Source organism: Chiroxiphia lanceolata, chromosome 23 (assembly GCF_009829145.1).
Source record: "Chiroxiphia lanceolata isolate bChiLan1 chromosome 23, bChiLan1.pri, whole genome shotgun sequence".
NCBI classification, from domain to species: Eukaryota; Metazoa; Chordata; class Aves; order Passeriformes; family Pipridae; genus Chiroxiphia; species Chiroxiphia lanceolata.
This window is the reverse complement of record NC_045659.1, coordinates 340,608-365,757: the sequence shown is the minus strand read 5'-3', so window position 1 is coordinate 365,757 and position 25,150 is coordinate 340,608. Positions and strand designations below refer to the sequence as shown.

At 48.3% G+C, this 25,150-nt stretch overlaps 1 protein-coding gene across 5 annotated transcripts; it reads left to right on the top strand.

The window, feature by feature from the left end:
- The first annotated feature begins 1,300 nt into the window (after positions 1 to 1,300).
- Positions 1,301 to 24,077, top strand: USP28 (ubiquitin specific peptidase 28). Of its 5 annotated transcripts, none has more exons than XM_032709505.1 (26): positions 1,301 to 1,330; positions 4,504 to 4,581; positions 4,854 to 4,986; positions 5,484 to 5,595; positions 5,785 to 5,947; positions 6,876 to 6,962; positions 7,797 to 7,934; positions 8,374 to 8,447; positions 8,933 to 9,009; positions 9,127 to 9,275; positions 11,240 to 11,367; positions 11,540 to 11,635; positions 12,491 to 12,670; positions 13,357 to 13,571; positions 13,812 to 13,882; positions 14,191 to 14,419; positions 15,780 to 15,980; positions 16,502 to 16,641; positions 16,819 to 17,004; positions 17,906 to 18,001; positions 18,842 to 19,020; positions 19,114 to 19,192; positions 19,541 to 19,620; positions 20,694 to 20,817; positions 21,331 to 21,529; positions 22,903 to 23,988. In XM_032709505.1, exons 2-26 carry the CDS (start codon positions 4,513 to 4,515, stop codon positions 23,076 to 23,078), a joined length of 3,381 nt encoding a protein of 1,126 aa, XP_032565396.1. In that variant the 5' UTR covers positions 1,301 to 1,330; positions 4,504 to 4,512; the 3' UTR covers positions 23,079 to 23,988. The 5 variants fall into 5 exon arrangements, with proteins under 5 accessions (XP_032565396.1, XP_032565394.1, XP_032565395.1 ...); XM_032709503.1 differs by lacking the exon at positions 1,301 to 1,330 and adding an exon at positions 1,580 to 1,918 and having other exon boundaries at positions 22,903 to 24,077; XM_032709504.1 differs by lacking the exon at positions 1,301 to 1,330 and adding an exon at positions 1,581 to 1,903.
- Positions 24,078 to 25,150: the final 1,073 nt, after the last annotated feature.

The following is a 25,150-nucleotide window of genomic DNA, read 5'->3' as shown; positions in this document are numbered from 1 at the left end:
CACCTCCCTATCTTTCACTATTAATAGTCTGGCAGGCTCCTGAAAGAGCAGAATTTACTTTGTTGTACTTAAACTTCACTGGGTGTCTTGTTTTTTCTTTGCATGTCAAGGAGTAACTGCTGGCTTCCTCAGTTTTTCCTTATCAACCCTGCTGCTTCCTCCTCCTTGCCTTCTCGCCTCCCTAGTTCCCCAGCCGGAGCACATTTGAGAACCAGGGAGCTGAGGCAATCCCAGAAAGGCCACACTGAGATTCCCCACACCTCTTCCAAAAAAAAAGGTGAGGGATGCTCTGTGACTGCCCACAGAAAATCCAGGTATGAGATGCCCACCGAGCTGGAAAAGGGCTTTTTCAGCAGGGAATTGGCAACAAGGGGATGGTGGTGGCACTGTCTCCAGCCACTGTCTCCCCTCCCTCCCACAGTGACACAGCTCCATTGGGAACATCAGTGCCAGCAGTGCTTGGCCACCGGGGCTTCGGTGCCCAGTGGGGGACAAACCCAGGCTGGCGACTGAAGTGACACATTCCTGATGGTGCAGGATGGTGCCCCTGGCAGCACCGGGACAGCACAGGCGCGGCTTGGGCCAAAATGGGGAAAATGGTCTTTTCTCGTTATTGTTGTAATTAAAAGAAAATAATTCATTTTTATCTGTCCAGAGGGGCACAGCAGGGGCAGAGCACTGGCTGCGGCCAGTGTGCCCAGCTGCTGGGGTGGGGACCAGGGAGAGCGGGTCCCGTGGCCAGGGGACGCCCAGGGGCTGTTTGTGGGGGGAAATGGCCAGACACACAGATGGACACATGGATGGACACACGGACAGACACACGGCCAGGCACACAGATGGACGCACGGACGGACACGCGGATGGACACACGCACACAGGGACGGACACACGGACGGGCAGACACGCGGACAGACACACACACACAGACACAGGGACGGACATGGGGATGGACACACGGACACACAGCCGGACACACGGCGACATGAATGGACGGACACAGGGCCAGCCACGCGGATGGACGGATACAGGGCCGGCCACACGGCTGTACACGCGGAGGGACACACGGACACGTGGATGGACACACTGACACAGGGCCGGCCACGCGGATGGACACACGGACCCCGCGGATGGACACACGGACCCGCGGATGGACACACGGACCCGCGGATGGACACACGGACCCGCGGATGGACACACGGACCCCGCGGCCCTGGCGGGCGGTGCGGCCGGAACCGGAGCGGCCGCGCGTGCGCTCTGCGGTGACGGCGCCGCTGCCGGCGGGCCCATGGCGGCCGAGCTGCGGGCCCGGGGCGGCGGCGGCAGCGGCGGGGTGAGAGCGGGGGGGAGACCGCGGGGTTGGGCGCGGGGCGGGAGGGAGGCGGCGACTCCCGCGCGGGGCCGGGGCTGTTGCCGGCCGTGCTCTCCCTCCGCGGCGGCCCCGCTCCGCCCCGAGCTTGCGGCCCGCGGCCGCTCGGGGCCGGTCCCCGGCGCTTCCCCCTCTCCCCGGCCGCGGTGCCCCGTCCCACTGGACAACGGTCCCGGTCCGCGCGTGTTTCGTTGGGAATAACGGGCCCCGCGCGGGTCGCCCCCGCCCCGCCGGTAACGGGAAAGGGCACGGTTGGCTCGACGGGCGCGCAGACACCCCGCACCTCTGCAGGGAGCAGGAACGCGTGTTCTCCGCTCCCCGCCGCTGAACGGCATCTCCCGCCACCCCTTAACAAAAACTGTTGCTCTCAAACTATAGAGCTCTGCGTAAATTGTTTCAAAAAGGACCCGGACCTGGCCACGAGGCTGTGTCAGCACTCAGGGAGCTGCAGCCGGACCGTCCCGAATTGACACAGGGGTCTGCGCTGTTCTGTAGCATCTCTGTGCTCTCAGGACCCGAGAGATGCGTGTCAGAGAGGTCAGAGTTACAGCCGTGAGTGGGATGAGGGTATCAGCTCTTTGGTTGTGTGTTAGAAGTGGCATTAGTGTGGCAGCCGTGCCCTGGTCGCTCGGGGGCGGTGACCGAATGGTGCCCGCTGTACGCGTCGCGTCCATGCAGGAGGAGGTTGCTGCCCGCTGCTGCTTCCCATGATGGACACTGGTTTGGGAAAACCTCTCAGGCTTTGTTCCTGCTGCTGCCTGCGGGTTTCCAGCCCTCTCTGTATCCGTTTTTCCCCACGATAAAAAGCGTGGCTGAGGTGTGGAGGCTGAAGGCCGAGGCTCTGGGTGCCTCTTCCATGCCGCCGCCTTCTCCTCCTCGCACGTGGTTATTTCTGGAACCGCCTTAAACTCCCGCACTGCACGTGCTCCCTTCCCCACTCACTGCTTCTCATCAAAACAAACTTCTGAGCACGGGGAGTCACCTCGGAGCGAGGAAAATGCAAAACCTTTCTATTCCATTGCTCCTGGCCAGCCTTGTAATTTTCATCTATAGTTCCCTCCTTCCTCTCAGCTGCTTGGTTTTGTACTCTTTTCCTGTTGCTGTAATTTAATACTAATAGGATTTGTTTGGGTAGTTATTTTTCAGCAGGTAGGGCCGTGGTTGGGTTTGGGTTTCCAAGTGCAGAGTATGTTAGCAGCAGTAGCACGCTGGTGTTAATTACCAGCTATGGAGCTCGTTTTATAACCCCATGGCGTGTAACTTCAAACAGCAATAACCAAACTAGTTATGGCAACAAAACCACAAACTCCCCAAAATTTTAACAAATTAGTTGCAGAGAGTGTGCTTCCCAGTGGCTTTTGTGGGCTGGTAGGCAGCCACAAGCCTCTTAAAACTGTTATGGGATAAGCTCTCTGTTGTTAACACAAAACTTTTCTCAAAGGCTGAATAAAATCCCGCTGGAATCATTGAAATATTAAGTGGTAACTTAGAGCACAGGATCAGTAATTGGCTTTTATGCTTACAGCAGCCTGGCAGCCTTTGTGAGTTCTCCTTCTGGTGGAGCAGAAAAACCCCAGAAAATCATGCCCTGTCCTGCCTTGGATTTCATTATTGTATTGCAGTTTATTAGGGAGGGTGGTTTTTTTTCTTCACTTAAAAAATCCTCCCTGCGGCGTAAGGTGGGGTCGGCCGACACGCACGGCACACGCTAAGACAGCAAAATTAGCAACATGATTTAAGTGGTTTGCCTTTGTGAGAGTGTGCCCGCCCCACGCCTCACAGCCTTGGCTCCTCATCAGGCATCCAGTGTGTCTTGGCTCTTCTCAGGAATAAAGCGTGTGGGACAAGCTGGGGGAGTGTGCACATGCGCACGTGCTTTTTCTTGTAAAGGTTGAGTGGTATTTTAGGTGAGACTAGCATGAATAACTTGCTAGGGGTATTCCCACCAAAAATAATCTAGGAGGTTTTTTGTTTCAACGGCTGACACAGATGTGTACTGTCTTTGTGTGTGGAGTAGCATCTGTCACCAGTATGGGTGGGGGACTCAAAAAAGTTGTTCACTCTCTACTTACTGGATGGAACTTGTTCTCCAGCAGCCTGAAAACATGTTTTCTCAGTGATGAGAGTAAATAGAAACTTGAATTTATTTTCTTGCAGCTTTGCTGGTTAAGATTAATTAAATGTGTGATCTTAAGGAGCTGGGATAGGTTGGGTTGTGCTGACAGCAGGATCCTGGGACAGCCTTTGTAAATCAGGATATGCAACCTGGTCCCTGCAGTTGTTCCTGTTGTAATGTCCTTCCCATACTACCTGCAGTGCCAGTGTTATGGAGCCACACCTTGGTTGTCACCCAGGCTGAACTGTTGGCAGCAGCATCAGCTGAACTGTGGCTGTGATTGGGGGTACTGGGACCTGCAGCACTGGGGAGAGCTGCCTCTCCCAATAGCTGTTGACTGAGATTATTTGTGGTTTGGCAAGTGCAGTTACCACCCTGTGCTAAGCTAAGGCTGCAAAGATTTTATAAGTCTGGTAAAGAGAATTTTTGTAGTCTTTTAAGTGTCTGAACTGGCCAAAGGACGGGTTGTGAACCGTAGCTTGGGGCCTTGAGCAGTGAATGTCTCGCCAAACCTTGAGTGGCCTGTGTGGAGGGTGAAGGAGGAGCAATAACAGCCTCCCAGGCCCTCACTCTGACACCTTATTGTCAGTGAGACGTGACACCCACAAATGGCATGTGCCACCAGACTGAAAATAGCTCCCACCAGTGCCCTGGGATCCTTATATGTCCCGCTGCACATGCTGCTGCCTCGGGGGGGGGGCACAGGGAGCCCCTTCCCACTGCAGATGTAGCACATCCAACAGCAGGGGTAACCTGTCCTCCCGGACCTGCCTGCATTTTCCTGAGGATATACCAGATTAAACATTAGTCTGTGAATTTAGCGGGGAAAAAACCTGAGTGCAGTGTTCAAGCTGATGTTGGTATTTCCATCAAGCAAGTGTGACTGGGCTTGTGTGTCACTCTCTTAGAGAGGAAGGAAAGAAACAGTGGTCCAGTGAGCCCTCAGCAAGCCTTGCAGAAACAGCTTGATGTCCATCCCGGTCACATTTTCACATGAGCTTTCTTTATTTCTTGCGCATAGGATTGCCAGATGCTCTTAAACCAGATGAAAGAGATCACAGGAATCCAGAATTCAGCACTCCTACTCGCGGCTCTTAAGGTTTGTATCTACTGTCATTGTTCTCGGGAAAGAGAGCTCTGCATTTGCCCAAAAAGTCAGGCAAGTTCAGGGTCTCTCCAAACAGAGCACAAGGTCGGATGCTTGCTGGTGTGTCTGTGGGCTGATGCTGAGCTGATCCTCATTAGAATGATCGGTGTGTGCCTGTGGGAGCTATCCAGGAACAGCCTGGATGCATGCGAGGCAAAGGGTAAATCCTTTGCTGCTTTTCTGCTCCTCACTGGTGCTTTATTTTTGCACTATCATTCTATCAGGCTGCTAATGGAGACCTGATGGAAGCAGTCACCTTCCTGACAGAGGAGCACGCTCAGGAGCCGACGCAGGACGTGGCTGCTGCAGAGCCCTCTGCCTGGGAAGGGAGCGCGGTGGGCAAACAGCTCCCACAGGGTAAGTCTGTCACCTCTGCTCGCCCTGACGGCTTCACATGTTTGTGTGAGCTCAGAGGGGAAGTATCTGTCCCCCTGCTTCTGACAGCACATCCCTCTGGCTCCTGTGAGGATCTGATTTTGCCAGTACTGATCTCTTAATAGTGTTCTAATAACGTTTGTAGGTGACACATCACACTTAAAAAGCTGGTGTTCCCATTTCATTATTTCAGGAGCTCTGAACTGTTCCTGCAAGCTCTGGATTTGGCTGTAAGGAAATCTGGGCACAGAACACAGCTGCGTGTTCTACCCTGTTCTCATCCAGCCCACTCAGTGGCTCTTGGGTTGCCTGGCACGATCTGAACAGGGATTTCTGTTTAAAACCTGATCTAGAAAATTTTGCTCATATCAATTGAAAAAGTGTATTTGTGAAGTGTGATGTTTTCTAGAGGTTCCTTTTAAAGAGAATGTTTGCTGCTGGTGGTGGGACACTGATCAGAACGCTGCCTTCTCTTCTAGATGTTAGTGCTGCACCTGCCCCTCTCAACCAAGACAACCTTCACACAGCCAACACCGTCAGACCTCTGGAATCACCAAAAGCTCCGGCTGCAGAAAGGGATGCAGCTGAAAGGTCAGTGGGGCCGTAAATGGGCTCTGGTTTTCCCAGGTATCATAAGTGGGTTCTTAAGCTGATAACTGAGGAGCAAACATGGATTACCTACCAGGTGGACACCTACTGGGTAGAGGGGAGTTTGATTCCCATAGCTGTTGGGAATCTTCGGGGGGTGTTTTACAGCACAGTGTTCATCTCTCGTGACAGACCACAGGACACGCATTCCACTGAAAACAAAAACCGCTCCAAAAGGAAACGCTGTGAGGTCTGGGGAGAGAACTCCAAGCAGAATGACTGGAGAAGAGCCGGTGACTGGCCTGTTGGAATGAAAAATATAGGAAATACATGTTGGTTTAGTGCTGTTATACAGGTAACCTGTAAGAAAGTTCTCTTCTTCTGATAGCAAACTTGCTGTGGTCTTGGAGTCAAAACGTTTCTCCGTTAGAAGTAAATATGCAGCAACTCTGTGAAGGGATCATCATATGCAGATGAGTGAATGTGACCCTGCTCAAACACAGAAACTTCTGGGTTTATGTGATGTGACTGTGATGTGTTCTGGGCCTGCACAGAAAGAGCCAAAGAGCAGTTAAATAGGCTTTAAATAGGCTTTGCTTAAAAATAGCTACAGATACAGAGAATCTATGTGTCTATACCCAGGGCTTTGTGCAGTGATGGCCAAGTGCCTACTGAATGATAGAAGTTTGCTTGGCAAAATGAACTGATAATTTAATTTTACTGCAGTTATTGTTGGCTCCATAACACATGGTGTATCATATTCCATTTAATGGAATACACAGGCATAGATGCTTGGACAAATGAACAACTAGGCAGGTATATTATTAATGATGACCTAAAGAAGAGACAGCAGTAAGTGGAACCGAGCAGATTTGTCTCTCCTAACAATTTCACATCAGCAGAGAGATGTTAATCATTTGTCTCCAGCTCTGAGAGGAAGTAAGAAAGCTGCAAATAGGCCTTTCTCACTGAGGCTTGTTCTTGACTGCTTTTCTGAGGCTACCTATGCAGAATAGAATGCTCTTTCCTAAAATGGTTATTTCTAAGTCCTAGAAATGGCAGGATGAGATTTTGTCCTTGGGTGGCTAGGAACACACTGTTCTAGCACAGGGGCTGTAAACATTGTAAACGTGTGTTCAGTAACACAGGTGAACACGGGGCCACTGGGGAGGGAGAAGTTCACAAAATAAAGCTGTGGGGTCAGAGTGACAGCGGGGCGTCAACTTACAGTGAGTCCGATCCTTGCAGATGCTGACTGGGCTTTATCTCTCCTCTCCTTTTAGTCTCTGTTTCAGTTGCCAGAATTCCGGAGGCTGGTCCTGGGGTACTCCCTCTCACAGAAAGTGCTTGAAAGTTGTCGTAGTCACACTGTAAGTTTTTGATTCAGTAACACTGTCAAGTTTCCCTCTTTTGTGGTGTAGGATTCTGCTCTTTCTATAAGCAGATTTAATTTGGGGCCATCTGCAACTACTGTGCCTGTGTTAATGGCTTTAAAATCATCTGGCTATGTTAAAGACAAATTTGGGAAATAATTCTCAAGGACAGAATCAGGATAGGAAAAAAAAAGAGCTGCTTCTTGCACCACTGACCTCTAGAGCCTTTAACTGCCATATGGGGAGAAATTCTTCTCATAAAACTTCTTTGGCAGCTCCAGATTATTCATTGGTTTGCATACACAATAGAAGAACCAGTATTTGAGGCAGTCTGCAGGTCCCTCTAGCCCCAGTACCTTCTGAGAGTGGTCAGCAGAAGGTGCTTAGAAAATACTTAGAGAAAAAGGCATACATAGAATAGTCCTTTGCTTGTTATATCATCCCAGCTTGTGGCTACCACCATTTAAGAGAGTTTGCTTTATTTGCTTTCATGCGTACTCTCAATTATCTAAAAAGCCTAAAATGCAGATGGAATAAATTCACCAGCTTTTGCCTTCTGATTTAGCAACTATAATTTCTGACACTCTTTCCCCTAAAGGTTTTGTTTTGGTTAACTTTTTTCTCTCATGTGTCTGTTGGGAGAAAAGATGGGGATTCCCAGAAATGACACTGCACGTCTTCCTGCTTTTGCCCTTTTTCATGTCACCTCTTTCCTTAGTTGTTGGGTACCTTTTACAATATGTGTATGTGGTGTTCTGTAGCACTTAGTTTTAAGATGCTGCTGGTTTGAGTTGCAGGAAGGCTTTGGCTTCTCTTCTTTTTGCAATGCAGGGAAAAAGAAATATCGCATTCATGCAAGAACTTCAGAGTCTGTTTGCATTAATGCTGGGGACACGGCGTAAGTTCGTAGACCCTTCTGCAGCACTGGAACTCTTGAGGGATGTGTTTAGATCTGCTGAAGAACCGCAGGTAAAACCACGTTGAAAAGCCTTTTGCTCTCTTTGAACCAGCAGTCACAGCCACAGCAATCCCATTTTGCTTCATCCTGCTGGTGCTTCCAGAGGTCTCTTCCCCTGTTTGTCAGCCGACAAGCAGCTGTCCTGGTGTCATTTAGGCAGAATGTACGTGTGTGCTAATTAACCAGCCAGCGTAGCACACCCAGTGCCATCTGCGTAGTCGGGTAGTGATCACGATAATTTCCTCTGATCTAGTGTTCAGATGAGCAGAGTGTTCATTATCAGCCTAAATCAGCACACAGCACTTCAGTCTCACATGTAATTCAGCTGGGTGGGTGCAGCAGTATCAGTCGGGTTGTGTTCAGTGGGTCTGTGACACTGACACCAGCAGACCAGGGGGACACTTTCTCATGGGTGTCACAATTGACTCTCCACTTCTGTCTCTCTTCTAGCAAGATGTGAGTGAATTTACACACAAACTACTGGACTGGCTGGAGGATGCGTTCCAGCTCACTGTGAATGTCACGTGAGTCCTGGGTGATCTCGGGAGTTTGACCTGACTTTAAGGAGAGTTTTAATAAATAGGAGGACTTTACATGAAAATTTTGAGCAAATGAGAGTTCTTTATTTGCCATGGGTGAGGCTCTTTAAGCTCAAAATGTCCTTACAAACCATGGTGTCCACATCTCCTGTCAGCGCCTATGCAGCCTGTGGAGTAAATGAGCTTTGGAGGGGAGTTTGGTAGAGCTGGTGAACAGGAAAGCTCTGGGTTTTTGGAACTGCGTTTCAGAAGCTGGCTCCTTAACATCTTTTTTTCCCCCTTGCCAGTGCAGGTGTTATAATGTTCTTTAGAGCATGAAAATGGATAAGAAGCTTCCTCTGTATTTTGTGCTTTGATAGAAAACTGTACTTTTGCCTGTAGACTCCCAAAGCAGAGGCTTAGATTACTACCTGTGGGTTTTTTGCAGCCTCCAGCTGCAAATGAATGTGTGCTTTTGCTTTTTGAAACAGGAACCCTGGGGACAAATCTAAAAACCCAATGGTGCAGCTCTTCTATGGGACTTTCCTGACTGAGGGTGTCCACGAAGGTGAGTTAAGGCTTTGGTAGACTCAACTTTTTAACTCATTTGAATGTTTCAGAGTTAACCAGAGTTCTTTGTTCTCTTGAGCTAGCTCATGGTTTTTGTATGGTTTCCATCATCCAGGCAACACTTTTTCCAAGATTGAGACCTTTGGTCAGTATCCCCTTCAGGTAAATGGTTATCGGAACTTGAGCGAGTGCTTGGAAGGAGCCATGGTGGAGGGAGAGATGGATGAGGCGACAGCATCTGAGTCAGTGAAGTATGGACAGGAGGTTAGTTTTACCTCTTTTTGTCAAGCCTTTGGTTGCCTGCTGCAGAGAAGTGCAGCACACACAGCACAAATAACTTTAAATGGCAACTGTGAGTGTTCCCTAAGAATTGAAAACAAAATATTGTCTGGAAAGCTGGAATCTCTTAACATTTTAGTGTCACATGGTGAGACACTAAGTCTTTGCTGATTCGTAAAGATGTGTTGTCCTATGTAACCAATTCAAGGAGTTTATTTTGAATTGCAAAGGTCAACGTTTGCTTCTGAGTCAAGTGTGATGAAGTCTCTCTCTTTCTGTTGAAGCCTGCCTGTACCTGAGTAGGGGGAGACCTACTGCCTCCATGTTTTCGGAGGGTAAAAGTACAGTGCTTAACTCCATGGTATGCCATTTGGAATTTGTCTCTTTCTCCCTGTTATACTGTGTGCGCTTTGGGGTTTTTCTTCCTTTCACTTGTATTTTCTCACTGTGGTGATTTTTTTTCTTTCTTTTTTTTTTTAATCTCACTAATCACAAATCAATCATAAAATACTTAGTTGCAGCAAACCAGAAGGTGAAGGTGCACCATTACATTCAGCATCCTCTGTGTAAGTGCAGCTGGAGTTAGCTTTGAGAAAGGCTGGGAAACAACATGAAGATGTTGGCAAAGGTGTTTGGTGTAGGTGGGGCAGTGAAGGTATTTCAGTTCTATGAGAATGTCTGAAAATTGTGTTTAAAATAGCAAAGGAGAAATGAAGTCCTGGACGGGTGAGCCCTGTTCCAACTCTGGACTCAGATGTTTGTTCTGAGTTTTCCTGGTTCCTGCCTGAAGCCATTCAGGTGTATTTACAGGGGATGTAGGTGAAGCTGGTGTGGGCTGGCACTGGAGACAAAGGGACACAGCAGCTCATTGGCCAGGTTAATTTCAATCCAAGCTTTTTAGTTCCTCCAAATCCTTTGTCTAAAATTAAGGGAAATTTGACCGATCATGGAGTTGTTTTAATCATTCTTTGCATAGATAGAAGGAAAAGGCTCTGGCCTAATTTCTGAGAAATCTGACTGGATAATTTCACTTCCTAGGATATGGTGGCTAGTGGGTGGCATGATAGAAGACATAGGGAATAAGGTGATTTTGTCTCCCAAGCACCTAGATAAGTGTGCTGAAGCTCAAAGCAACACTGGGATTAACGAGAGTTTACCTTTCTCGCAGACAACAGGACTGTAAATCATTCCTCCTCTTTGGTTGTGGGCTCCTTCTCACAAAACTCTGGTGTGGGAGAGGCTTATTGTGGCAGCACACCTAACATGAATCTCACAAAGCAAAACGAGCTTAGTGTGCTCATCCCAAGTCCAGAGGGGGGAGCATGGAGTGGGTGGTGCCAAGCTGAAATAGGTGAAAGAAGTTTCTGGCAGTGGATGCTGCAAGTATTTGTGAACCCAAGAAGAGAGAGAGGAACTGTAAATTCAACTGTGAATTCTTCTTTCAGCGTGGCTCTTTGAAACAGTGTATGAAGCTACAGAAAGTGGGAGTCTTCTCTGAATCCCCTAAATCAAGGAGTTTATAGTTAGAGTGAGAGAGGATAAGGAACTCAGTGCAGTGGGAGGACTCCTGGTTTGTTCATCATTGCACATGATCTCAGAAAAGAGTTCTCTTGGGGGCTCTTGGCTGATGTGCAGAGTGTGTGTAGCCTCTGCTAATTTGTGAAATTCAGTGCTGGACTTCTTAGTAATGCATCAAACTGGATGCATCAGACAATGACAAGTAACTTTGAGAGCAATTCTGAGGCTTTTTCACAGTAAAAATGTAAAATGGAAGCATAAATTTTTACTTGTAAAATTTGGCTTTTTGACTTCACAAACAAAACCTGATTCAGTGCCTAAGGACAGAGACATTTAAATCAGTCTATAATCATATGGTATCAGTCTAAAATGTGCCATTAGCAGTCATCTTAAAACAAGTCCCTTTGGGGGCATTTCTGCTTTTGTTACAGCGCTGGTTTACAAAACTCCCACCAGTTCTGACCTTTGAACTCTCCCGATTTGAGTTCAATCAGTCACTAGGACAGCCAGAGAAAATTCACACCAAGCTAGAGTTTCCCCAGACTATTTATATGGACAGGTGAGTTGCCTTGTTGTACGATATGTTTAAAGCTGTTGGTTTGTTGTAAATAAAGAAATTTAAAAGATTGTTTGGATGAGCAAGGAAAGATTCTAAAATGTTTACAGAAGATTGTGGGTGTTAGAAGTAAACAAATCTCACCCTACTGACGGGGCTCTATATTTCTGTTTAGGTACCTCTACTGCAATAAAGAGCTTATTCAGATAAAGAGAGAAGAAATGAAGAGATTGAAGGAGAAAATGGTGATTCTGCAACAGAAACTAGAAAGGTGAGTAGTTAGCTGGCTTTGGTTTTGTGCCTTCTGGAAGTGTGCAAATGTTTTCTTTTAAATGAGCTTTCCAGTAACAGAGAAACTTGTAGAGGAAGGAGGAACAGCACCGGGTTTGTTCTGAGAAGTGTGGAGGGGGGAAGTGAGATTTCAAAAACAATCCTGTAGCTGCTGTGGTTTCTGAATATTACTGATACTGTTACAGGAATAAATTCTTTAAAGAGCGCAGTTGCCACTGTGCATTGGCAGGGGAGGCGTGGAAGCCCAGTAATACATTAAAAAGAATCTTACGTTACTGTGCATATTAGAGATCCCCTCCTGCTTAGAGTTTGGCATTATTGACAGGAGGAGGAAGGAGACTAATAGGGAAGACCTGGTTTGGGGACAACCAGAAGATTTCATGTCCCAGGTACTTTGTGTAAAAATCCTTTTTCTCAGCGTGGAACTCACAGTTGGTATTTTGAAGTGGCAGTTCTGTGGCCAAGTGGCAGCAGAGGGTTGTGCTGTGTCACAGCAGCCCCAGTACCATCTGTGCTCGGGGATGTTCTGGTGGCAGTGAGAGCACAGGGTGCAACCAGGCCTCATGGGCAGCACCCCACAGGCTCTGGCTGGCATGGGGTTAGTTGTCTCCAGATTGGTGCTGTGTTTTGTGTTTGTGGCCAAAACCTGCTGATAGCGCAAAGCAGTGCCTACAGCCTCAAGGCTTTCAAGGTCACCTGGGTTTTTCTTCTCCTTCCTTCACTTGCTAAACTGTCTTCATCCCAGCAGTTTTCTCCCCTCTTGCTCTTCTCTTGTCCCCTGAGGTTTAACCTGTCTCATTCCTTCATTCATGCAACACCTTGCATTTTTCCATAGGTACATGGAATATGGCTCTGGCCCAGCCCGCTTTCCACTGCCTGACATGCTGCAGTATATGCTCGAGTTCATCACTACAAAGCCAGCTGTGGCTGTTCCCTCTGCTCAGGGCTCTCAGACAACACTCCTGCACTCCCAAGCCGAGCCTCATGTTTCGGACGTGCTTTCACAGCCCAATGGGTCAGTAAACAAAAATAAAAAGGATTCACAGGAGAACACTTCACCTCCCAGCTAAATGCTCCTGGGTGGCATTCCAGAAGTGGGTTTTTTATCTGGGCACTGGTGAGCACGATGTCTAATGTACAAGTGCTTGTGCAGGTAGTGGGTCCCTGCTTTGCTGGTCATTTGGTTCTGTTGGTTTAAATAGAACACTGCATGTTCTTTCTCCTTGTCCGAAAGCATCCCCATATTCCTTGTCTAAGCAGCAAGTCTGAGTTAAATTACATGCTCTTTCTGGTTAGACTATTCATTTTTTTGCTTCGTCAACCAGTAAATTACAGCAATATTGGATTATTATATCCCAGGCCGGCATGGTTGGTTTAACAATCTAAATTAAGCTGAGTAAATACACGAGTTTCTTAGTAGTAATGAAAGAAATTTTTAGAATTGCTCATTGTGGATCTGTGCTTACAGAATTCTATAAGAATTTTCCCTTGTATTTGTCCTGTATTTTAGTCTGATCTGTGAAGGCAGAAGCACCTTTCAGTGTACTTTTCCCTTTACATTTTGTACCACCCTGAAAGGGAAGTCCTACTCCAGCTCAGGAGTAACTTTTGTTTGGTTTATTCAGTATTCTTTTCCAAAAAGAGGGAAAACAAGAGAAAGATTGAAAAAACTGTCCACTACTCTTGGATTTTGCTCCACAGCATATTAGAAAGGACGGATACTGGTACTGAAGATGGAGCTTTCTTTTTGGCAAATTCTTCACCACAGCAAAACTCCAATATGGAGCTCCAGCCTTCTGTTCCACCAGCAGAATTGTCTGAACATCCAGCTCCCCACGTGGTCTCCGAGGAGGAGCTGAACCTGGTTCGGACATGTCTGCAGCGATGGAGAAACGAGATCAAACAAGATGTGCAAGGTTGGCCCCAAATGCATTTGTAGTAATTTTTCTCCTGAATACCAGCCTGGTTTCACCTCTGTTGCTTTGCTGGATACAGCTTGAACCACAAATATTCTTGTCCCTCTTTGAGCTCTGGTGTTGAGTATATCTTATAGTTCCAGCCTGGCTTCAAACTCTCTGAAGTGAAAGGGGCTGGCATAGCCTGATGAGTAGTCATTAATTTGTAGGCATTTCTCTCATTGGTGATGTTCTTGGCAGATCTGAAGGAGTCTATTGCCAGAACCAACCTGTCCATGGAACAAATGTACCTTGACCCTCTCCTACAGCAGGTAGGAAATGCAGCTTCAGTACCTAAATATTAAACCCGTTTGCTGATACTTTTTTTTGTTAGTAGCTGTCAGTTTAAATTGCCCTCTTCGATATATTGTAAAGTTCCTAGTGATGAAGCAGAGTACGATTTATTTATGAAAATCTTGTTTCTTCTTTCCTTAAAAATCAGCTCGTAGTAGAAAATTTATCAAATTGCTCAGTTCTTGTGCCAGGCTACACCTCTGAACACCCCTGCTGTTTCAGCACAGAGATCAGGCAGAGTCAGTCCCTAACAGCACATGTGAACAATGTCGGTGTCACTTCGCAGGTTCCCTATCATTTGCACGCAGTCCTGGTCCATGAAGGGCAAGCAAATGCTGGGCATTACTGGGCCTTCATATACAACCAGCCTCGGAAAAGGTGGCTCAAATACAACGACATCTCGGTGACAGAGTCATCATGGGAAGAGCTGGAGCGAGAGTCGTTTGGAGGCCTGAGGAACACCAGTGCCTACTGCCTGATGTACATCAGTGACCAGGTGTCCTGTGTTGGTGCAGGTACTGAGATGTTTGCGTGTTGGTGTGTCCCTCTGGGCTGTGTGATCATTGTGTTCCTCAGCTTCCCTATGGCACCGATTGTCTTGTGACAAAGCACAAAACTTCACCTGGCATAGGAGTGAAATAATCTACTTTGTACTCAATTAATTTGTAAATCCCTGATAGGGCTGAAAACTGCAGGGAGAGCCATCCAGGTGAGATAGGGAACAGCACCTCAGGCATTATTTATATGCGTACAAACTCAGGCTGCCCTTTTGCCACCTTCATAGTGCATGTAGTGTTGGTGTTTATATGGCAGTGTTTGTTTACTGAGGGCATGTGAATTACCTGCTTCTTTATCTCTCCCATTTTTATCACATTTCCTGAGTCATTTGTTTGGTCTTTGGTGATTCCATTATACTGAATGTAAACAGGCTGAGTTTTGTGCAGCCTTTCTCCATGTGTGAGGTAACAGTATCTTAGTGGCTCAGACTTACAAGTGTATTTGCAGTACCAGTGTATAAGTAGTTTTGTGGAGAAATTGCAGTGCACGTGGCACTAGACATGGCAAACAGCTGTACAAGAACCCAATAATTTCATCCATGGCTCATTTTGATGTAATACATAGAAGGAAACAATGGAGAGCTATCATTCTGTTCATTGCTAAGTGTGGCTGATGAGAATCTAGAGTTTGTTCTTTGTTTTCCTATGACAGTTCTGAAATGAAACCATGGGGTGTTTTTTTCTCCTATTTAATGCAATTTTTGTTGATTTTTAAAAACACTTTGCTTTTGCAATGAGTGCATAAGAAATATCTGCTGTAGAGAATTGCCATTTGCTTTTGATAAATTTTAGATCTTGTCTAAAGCTGATGCTGCTTGGGTTTTGTGCTATTTTAGAAGTGAATATTGAAGTAGATCTAAAAAGCATTGAGAAATACCAGTGTGACATTTATACTATAAAACCCATGCACATCCCTACCTTCACCTGCTGTGCGGTGCTGCAGGTGTGACACCTCTGGCTGAGCTGTTGGCAGCTGACAGTTCAGTGCTGTTCCCTGTATGACTGGAGCCCTTGGATCAGGATGTGTCTGACCTGCATCAGCAGGCGCTGCTTCTGGAATTGCTCTGTGTTAAAATGCTGTCCAGTGGTAGAACAAAACTAGGTTTTGTTTCAGATAACTCTGTAGATTTTTTATTTTTGCACCTTTGCTTCTGGATCACCTTATATTACAAAGCCAGTAGAAAGTTGGGGGGTTTCCCCATTTCTCCCTCAGCCAGTTTGCTTGTGGCTGCCCATAATATTGTGTGTGTATTTAGTCCCTAAGGGGTGGTGTCCTGCCACAGTGTGTTTCTTTATGCTGGTCTTGCATTTCCTCCAGATGAGGATGAGGGCCCAGAGGCTGTACAGATCCAGAAAGAAGTGGAAGCCTTGACCCCAGCACTGAGACAACACATCCAGGAGGACAACTGGCGCCTGGAGCAGGAGGCAGAGGAGTGGGAGGAGGAGCAATCTTGCAAGATTCCGCAGATGGAGCCTTCACGTGCTTCTGAATTGCAGGACTTCTCTGAGTCAGGACCAGGTAATCCCACTCTGAATTTGCAAACTGTGTTGGAACCAGTAACAGCCAGCTGGTTGCCAGTGCCATTGGGTTGGAGCCTTGCACAAATGTCTCAGAATGCAGAAGCAGCTGTGGGTGAAGCAGCAAAGGCAGCTGCTGGAGGCTTTGCCCTTGCAGTACGAAAGGCTGTTCTAGTTCTGCATGTGCATCCTTCCAGGCTTGTCCCCAGAAATGCTGTTTCTTGTTCACTTAATCATCATGGGCTAATCTCAGTTCACTTCCAGCTTTTTCTTTTTTTCATAAATATCAAGTGGACAAGTGCTGTTCTCTGGAGTGGGAAACGTTACTTGACAATCCCTGATGACATGTGCCATTCCCACTGGAAAGGGGTACGCACACACTCACGTGAAGTGCCTTCACCTCTGGGATGAAGGCAGCAGCTGTGTAACACTGCATGGACAAGCTGCAAAACGTTTTAGAACAAGAGAGGAGAAGAAGTGTTGCAGCCGGTGCTCACTGGTACCACACCTCTGTCCTGACAGATCAGTTGTCGGTCTGTGAGCAGAGTGTGCACTCCCTGTCCTCGGAGCACGCCAGGATTGCCAAGGAGCAGACTGCCAAGGCCATCGCCAACACTGCCGACGCCTACGAGAAGAACGGCGTCGAGGCAGCTCTGTGCGAGGTAGGAGCTGAGCCCTGGCCCAGAAGCCAGCCCCTTGTCTCTTGTCTTCTTGACAGACCTTTGCTTTTCCCATTTCTATGAACTTCTGTAGCCACGTTTAACTCAGTCCCCTTTGGCTTTCCTGTATTTTGCTTTGGATTTTCTTACTCTCTTTCTTCTTTTTCTTCTCGGCCACAGCCCAAGGAGGCAGAGCCACTGAAGGCCCAGCCGGGAGAAACAGCCCTCACAGTTCAGGCAGAGCAGCCCCAGGATTCTCAGGAAGCAGAGGCTGCTGCCCAAACTAGCTCACAGGTCTCTGAAGTGGAAATCCCCAGTGTGGGGAAGATTCCCGTTAGATCTGATGCAGACGGATATAATGAGGAGGTACAGATCCCAGTGCAGGGGTTAATTACTGCCGCTTGTTAGCCCGTAGTTAGCTGGCTTTGAGCTGCCCTAAGGGTGGGTGTGGTAGTGTCTGTCACAGGAACAATGCCCTGTACAAAGTGCATTTTCCCACTGTGGAAAGGAAGCTGGACAGACCAAATTGTTCCATAATTCCATTTCTAAATGCCATTAGAAAGGCAGCTCTATAAGAGTGCTCAATTGGTCGATCTGCACGTTGGTCCTAAGTCCTTTTTCTGGCACAACTGTATCATAATTAATCCCACCTCTGTTAATTTTTTTACAAGCTTCTTTGCTTGCTGTAGTTACAGTTTTGTCCCCTCTCTCAAAGACCTTATCCCTAACAGCAGAACTTACATACTCTGCCCACTGCTTTTTTTGGGTCTGACCATTTAACCACTCACACACACGTGTTCAAGCAGTGTTTTGGAAGTTCTGTCTCTTTCACAAGTGCAGTTGGATTTCACCCAAACACTGAGGCTGTCACTCCTTGAGTATGTCTGACGCGCTTGTGTGAAATTGGCACAAGGAATTGCTGTGCTCTCCTTTTATATGGCTTAGGAAGATTGAGTGGGACACGGGGGACATGGCCAGCAGGCTTTGCCTTCTCACTTGTTTAATTTTCAAATTTAAGGCTTGGAGTGACGAACCTTTAGATCTTTAAATGCCTAAGAAAAGCCCTGCATGTAAAGTGCATGTTATCAATAGAGTCAGTAGAATGCAAGTAACTCACCCCAGTTATCACACCTGTACTCGTATGATTTCCTTTAAACCTTATCTTTTGAAAGTTTCTTCCATTCTTCACCGTGTCTTTCTCTTCTTTCCCTGTCCGTTACTGTTTTCCTTGTTCTTGTTTGTGTCTGTTCTCCTGCTTTCATGGTAGGTGATGCTGAGTCCAGCCATGCAAGGTGTCATCCTGGCTATTGCAAAAGCCCGCCAGACCTTTGATCGCGATGGGTCTGAAGCAGGGCTTGTTAAGGTATTGATTTGTTTGCTAAATCCAATAGTATGGATATCTGTTTTCTTAGAATGGGGAATCTGTGCTGTACTGACAGATCAAGAATGTGAAGGGAACGATTTGTGCAGTTTTTCTTCTAGCTAATGGCCTTTGTCCTGCATTTAGTTCCTGTTCTCTTACTGTGATGACATATCTGTCTGTTCAAAACAACTTTTAGAGCTTCCAAGAAAGAACTCACTCCTCCCAGGGCAAACAGCAACTTTTTCCCTGCTTATTCTTTTAGTACTGTGAAATTTGTTTTTTTGGTCCTCAACATGCTCCCTTACTGTGACCTCTGTTGTCAAACGTGTCCTCGAGAAATGTCTGCATGAACAGAGGGTGTTGAGAGCATAAGCACTGCTGAATGTTGAAGCTGATGTTAGATTTTACAAGCAGGTGGATTTAACTAAAAATGCCACATGGGAAGAATCACCCGTGGTGGTAATCTATGGGAATATAAATCACAAGGTACTCTTGCACCTCCCCCAGGTGCAAGTGTGCGGCAGTTGATTTTTGCAGCCTGAGCACTTGCAGGACAGTCAGCAAACCTGTCTGAGGCAGCTGTACCCCCTCTCTCAAAGTCATTTGGGCTCCCCAGCACTTTTGGAAGCACGCACTTCATGTGCAGGGTTTTCCTGGCTGTGGGGGCCATTGGTTTGTAGTTGAGATGTTGTGGGCTTCCGTTCACCACCGGAATATTACCAGGCTTGATGTCACCATGGGAATCCCATCAAATAGGACAGGTTTGAGCTCCCTGTCAGCTGCTGTGGCATTCCCACGGGTGGACAGGTAGATATGTCCGTGTGTGTGTTCCGTTGGCAGGCGTTCCACGAGGAGTACTCCCGGCTGTACCTGCTTTCCAAAGAGACCCCGACCCCCCAAAACGACGCCCGGTTGCAGCACGTGCTCATCTACTTCTTGCAGAACAACGCTCCACAGCAGGTGGTGGAACGGACCCTCCTTGAGCAGTTTGCAGACAAAAACCTCAGCTATGACGAGCGGTGGGTGCCCAGGATTCCAGGGAAGGCTTTTCTCACCTGCATGCAGCTGGGGCCACTGTTCTGATTTTTCTCTTCTCTGCTCACATGGAGCAGGTCCATCAGCATCATGAAGGTGGCACGAGCAAAGCTGAGAGAAATCGGTCCTGACGACGTTGACATGGAGGAGTACAGGGTAAGGGACTAGAGAGCTGCCTCTGATCTTTCACACTATCCCAACTTGAACTGTCCGAAGTGGGAAATGGGGAGCACAGCATGGAGCTGTGCTGGCAAACCCGGGGTTCACCTGTCAGCAGCGTGCGTCTGCAGGAGGGGGCTGCGGGAGAAAGAATACGCTGGAAATCTCCTGAGCTTGGAGGAGTGTCTGCAGTTGGCTAAATTCATTTACGTGTCACTTATGAGAGACGTTTAATCACTAGAGAGGGTAAAATCTGACACCCTTTAGAGTCACAGGGGACCCCAAACTGTGCGTGTGGGTGTTCGGGGTGAGGCTGACGCTCTGCTTCGCTCCTGCTCCTCACAGAGATGGCACGAGGACTACAGCCTTTTCCGTAAGGTGTCCATTTACCTGCTGACGGGGTTGGAGCTCTACCAGAATAGAAAGTAAGTTCCTCTAATTGTGTGTTTGGACAAGATAAGCTGTAGCTAAAAGTGAAGGCCACTCTGACAGAATTTCTTTCCAACCCGTGATGGCCAGTTTGTGTTCAATCCTGTGTTTGAGGCCAGGACTGGCTTTCTTTTTGACCTGCTAAAAGCCCTTTCTTGAATTGAGAGTCAACCTTGATTAACAGTTCAAATATGAGATTGAGCTGCTGGCCAGCTGTCCCAGCTGTCTGACAGTTTCTGAGAGTTTTTCCTAAGTTTTTTGTCTGGGAAGTAGAGCTTTATATTTTATTTTCCAGAGATGGGTTTTCAGGAATGACTGCCATAACTTTGGGATTTTTCACCTCAGGCCCCTTTATTAAAATTAAATTGTCTCAAAGTGGACATTATGCTTTGTGTAAACACACACTTTAGAGTCCTCTAGACCCAAAGGGCCTTGGTTTCCTCCTTACCTCTCTAGAAACTGTATTTTACATAAACTGTGCAAGATGGAAGAGAACAGTGTCATTTTAGGAAAGAAAAGTCATTTTTCTAATCCAGAAAATAAACAGGCTTTCCGAAATTATTCCTTGATGGAAACAGAATTGAATTCTGGGGTGGTTCACAGTGAAAAACTACCAAATTCAGGTGGGCAAATTGACACGAGGCTGGGCAAGAGCAGGTTAGAGCTTCCCTGAATTGTCCTAGTCCCTGTCAGCGATTCTGTTTTCTCACCTGGGGCAGGGGTTTAGAAGCCAGAAATATGTGAGGGACCTGAAAACATGACCTTCTGCACTTGGAGTGTTCTCTCAAAGTGCGGCGCAGAAAATAAATGAAACTGTTGTACTGGAACTTGGCTTTAAGGGGCTCTGCCAAGATGCTCGTTAGGCATTGCGGACAAAAAGGAGCAGGAATGGCTTGTCATGGGACATCTGTTCATTTGTGCTTTTGTGAGGAAATACAGCTTTTCCCATCAGGCCTGGTGCTAGTGAGCCGGCCCAGCGGGAAAGGTTTCCTGAGGTGAGCCAAGGGACTGGCTGCAGTCATGGCCCTGGCAGAGCCCAAGGCCTGCAGAGCTGACTCTCTTCTCCCAGGTACCAGGAGTCGCTCACCTACCTGGTCCACGCCTACCAAAGTAACGAGAAGCTGCTGCTGAAGGGAATCAACCGAGGTGTGAACGAGTCACTGATCGCCCTGTACAGAAGGAAGTGTCTCCTGGTTTGTATCGAGGAGCTCAGCTCTCAGCTCTCACTCTTGGAGAGGAGGGGAGGGAGCAGCCGGGGCACCGTGGTAGCCAAGACCAGTGTAACTGTCTCTCCTGTGTCTATTGCTGTGGGTCTGCCCCTTGCTGAGTACCAGCAGCAGTATGGAAATAATAATAATGATAATTCAGTGAAAGAGCATGCCATACAGCTCTCAGGGAATTCAGGCAAAGGCAGATCTAGGTCTTGGCATCTTAAAACCAGAGTTGTAAATAAGCCATATGCACTCTGTATGTAGATACAGAAAATTACATGTATGTGTATGAATATATACATTTACCAGTTTGTTTTCTATGGTGTGGTTCCCATGATTAAAGGTGGCTGTTCCACCAGAGCCCAGCACCTGGTGCTGTTAGTCCTTGTCCTCTGCATGGCTGCTGGTGCAGGGCATGAGCTGGGCCTTTCCTGGCTATCCATGGTCCATGCTTGCTCTTTACAAGTCTGTCCCCAATTCTCCCTTTGCCTCCAGAAGCTGAATGAGGTGGCAGCCTCTCTGTTCGTCAGCTCTGAAGAAGCTCATGTGTCAGAGGGCGTGAGCATCCTGAATGAGCAGATCATCCCTTGCATGCACCTCATGAACAACTTTGATATCTCCAGAGAGGACCTGGAGGCCATCGAGGTCATGAGGAACCACTGGTGCTCGTATTTGGGACGAGAAGACATGGACGGTAGGGAACAGCTGCTGGCCTTACCTTTGTTGTGCTGATCATGGGCAGAGCAGTGTCTGGATCTGAACTGGGAAAGAATTAAAGGACCATTAAAAACACTTCTTTAAATTCCTGGCATCTGCACTATAGGGGCCTTTCTGATTGTGGGAGGAGAAATCAATTTGAATCACCCATTGAATTCTGTTACAGAAGAATTTAATCTTTTGCACTAAACTAAGCTGCAGAAGGATCTCTCTTCCCTGAAATGGGACAGCTGATGTCCCAAGAATGGCTTAGTGTTCCCTCAGGGGGCTTGGGTCTTCTGTTAGGGTTTCTCCCTGACTGGAGGTACCCAGGGATGGCAGGTGAATGCAGACATGCTCAGTGGCATGGCACACTCCTCTTCAGGAGGGAGCAGCAGCTGTTATCAGAGGCCAGGGTTGTGGGAGATTGGGTGGGGGAGCAGATTCGGAGCATCTCTGTGTTCTGAAGAGAGGTATGTTGTTGTAGAGCTGAATGGTGGTTCTGGGCAGCTCTTCTTGATCTGTAATTCATTCTGGAGTCGGGCTTCTGTGATTCCCCTCGGGTCATTTCTGTTCAGTTTAATTGGTCCTGACCTGCCCTGATCTGTGTGTGAAGGTTTGGGGGGTTTATCACTAGCAGAGGGTAAACTTGATGAAGGAAAATAATGCAAAAACATAGAGGTTTATTCTCAGAATACTGTTGTAAAATTTAAAATTGGATACATTTATCTCAGTACACCAGTGTTCCATTGTTGGGCTGGCTGTGACCCCCAGAGGATTTTAAAGAACCAGAAGATGAGTGCTCACCCCGCCTGGGTTGCATGAGCTGTCTCAGCTGTGCTGCTGGCTCTTCTCACCCCAGGTGCCTGTGCTGTACCACACACTCCAGTGGCATCTGTGTGTCCATTCCCAGGCACAGACCTTCACTGGGAGCAGACAGTGTCTGCTCCATGTGGGCTGAGCTGCCCCGTCCGAAGGGGAGCGGGCTGTGAAGGCTCTGTTCTCCTCCAAAGCACAGTCAATATTTGAGCGTTGCCCAGTGATTCCTGGCCTGACAGCCAGTACAACAGCGCCTTTTGTGTGTCCTGGTGGGACATGGCCGTGGCCCCTGGCAGCCAGGTGGCAGTGGAGCTTCCCTCGAAGAGCCCTGGGTAGGCGGGCAGGATGAGGACTGGCCGAGCTGGGCGGCAGCTGCTGCGATACCTCCTCTGGTCAGCAGGTGCTGCTCATCCCCGGTGATGGGCTGGGCAGCTCTGGGTGCGGGGACAGGAGTCTGCAAGAGGCGTCACAGTGGCACAGCCCATTAGCTCATGGCCTGGAGCCCTCTGCCATCTGCTGCCACTGACCATTTCCTCCTCTCCCCCTTGACAGAAAAGCTGCAGATGAAGCTGGGCGAGCTGCTGCCCCGGCTCCTCGAAGGCTCCAACGAGGTCATTGTGCTGAAAGAGCCCCCAAAGATCCGGCCCAACACCCCCTACGACCTCTGCAGCCGCTTTGCGGCCGTGATGGAGTCCATTCATGGGGCCTCGACCGTGACCGTGAAATAGCCCACAGACCACTCGCTGTGCCACAGTGTCACTGCTGACCTGCCCGGGGCCTCCATCGGGTAGTGCTGGAGTGGGAGAGGGGGCAGTTTGGCTTCCGAGCTGTGTTCTTTGTAAATATAAGTGAATAAAAAGCAGTATTGCACTTCTGAGGCAGAAAGTGAGGCAGTAATGAGAAGGACCTGGACAACTGTTGTAGCGTTGAGGCACAGGCCCCAGCAGCACCACAGGGCCCAGCCCAGCTCCAGAGGTTCTTCTGTCCTGACAACTTTCTAGATGCGACCCCTGGGCCTGTGATGGCACAAGAGCCCGGCTCCTCTGTGCACAGTGCTGCGTGTTGTCACTGGGCTGTCAGATACTTTTACAGCTCCCTGAATGGTCACTTCCACAGGTTGCACGTTGTGATCCAGCCGGGTTCCTGCTTGCAGGAGCCTGGGCTGAGTGAGGAGGAGAAAGCGAGGGGCGGCAGCTCACATTCTGTCGTGTGGGCAGTGCAGCTGCATGTTGTGGTCAAGCCAAGCTGGCTTTTGCCTTTTGTATTCCAGCTGGCACCAGAAATCACGCAGGAGCCTTTCTCGGAGAGGGAGAGGCAAATCCTGGTAGTGAGGAGCCGGGACAGGGCTGTGAGTTTGTGCTAGGCAGGAGCTGACTGGCTCGGGGCCATCACACCACCCCAAAGGATATTCCCCTCACAACCGGAAGACAAACTTTCTTCTCCCCTTGTGTGGAGTGTCAGGGCTGGATGAGTGTCGATGACAACTGTGAGGGCTCAGATCAGCCCATTGTGTTGGTGGTGGGTTTTTTTGTTGACTTTGTTAACGAAGTGCCCTGTTGGCATTTCCTTTTGCAGGCACCCTGTGCTTGTGTTTGAGCTGTTTGAGCTGCGGCAGCTGTTGTAAGCCAAAAGTTCTGAGTCACTGGAGGGGGGATCCTGTTTGTTGGGACTATGCAGAGTTTTCTAACAGTGCAATAAAAGCATTTGTTCTATGTTAGAATGAAAAAGCTCCCTCTGTGTCTTTATTTCGCTCTGGGGTTCTGCCTTAAGACTCATCCTGTACAAAATGTGTTGTCATTAGCAGAGCTGCCTGGGGATGGTCCCACCGTTTTGTTGGTGTGCATTTCCCCATTATTTAGGAATAAACTGCTCCTGTGGGAAAATCTTGCACTCTCCCAGTGCCTTTATGATGAAGTAGAACTGCTGTTATCCACAGTGGTGGTGGTGGTGTCCCACCAGTGACCTGTGTCTCCTCAGGGACGGGGGTGATGTGGCAACCAGGGTGTTGCTTTTTCAGCTTTTCCCCTGTTGTCATGACAGAACAGTGGAATGAGGCCTCCAACTCACTGCTCAGGGTGCTCAGCCTGTGAGGGATGAAAACACAGAGCTCTTGAACATAGACCCCAAGCTGTGACCTGCTGGGAGCTGTGCTCTCTCTTCCCCGCCAGTGCTTGGCATTGCCAGGCAGCTTTTGTGCACTTGCAGGCAGTAGGATGTGGTTTGGGGAGAAACTCCTGAAACAGGAGAGTCCTTTTGTTCTGACTGTCAGGCAGTGAGTGGCTTTGCCTTGTTCTTTGTGTTGCTGCCAGGAGCTGAAATGCCCCAAAGCCTGCTTGAAAAAAAAAACAACAGTGTCAGGAGTACAGAGTGGTGCCAGGTCAATTCCTGATATTTGGGTTGGGCTGGACGGGAGTGTGTCCAAGCTAGAATCCTTTGCTCTCTGTCCTGTCTTCCCATTTCCCAAGGGAGTTATAGCCAAAACAGCCTCTCTGCTCCCTGAATTGGTCAGCCCTCTCAGGGCAACTGGCAGGGCATGCAGCTCCTTGGAAGGTGATGGCCAGGAAGGCCAACCCGTCGGTTCTACCTCCCTTTGATCCTTGTTCAGAAAGACAGAGCACTCATCTCTACCCCTTCACTGTTGGCACCACCAGCTCTACCCCCAGCCCTGAAGCATCAGAACTCCCAGGGATCGTCCCTGTTCCCTCTCCCTGCCCACCTGTTCCATCCTCTCCTCTTCAGATGAGCAAAGTGCAGGTTTCAAAACGAACTTAGAGGGGAGTGGACTTTGCTTCCCCCAGGA

Coding starts and splice junctions, on each gene's coding strand:
- USP28 (XM_032709503.1), top strand. CDS start 1,889: ATGCGTGTCAGAGAGGTCAGAGTTACAGCC. Junction 6,963..7,796: donor AAAGTTGTCGTAGTCACACT/GTAAGTTTTTGA, acceptor TTTGCAATGCAG/GGAAAAAGAAATATCGCATT. Junction 15,981..16,501: donor CTTCTCTGAGTCAGGACCAG/GTAATCCCACTC, acceptor CTGTCCTGACAG/ATCAGTTGTCGGTCTGTGAG.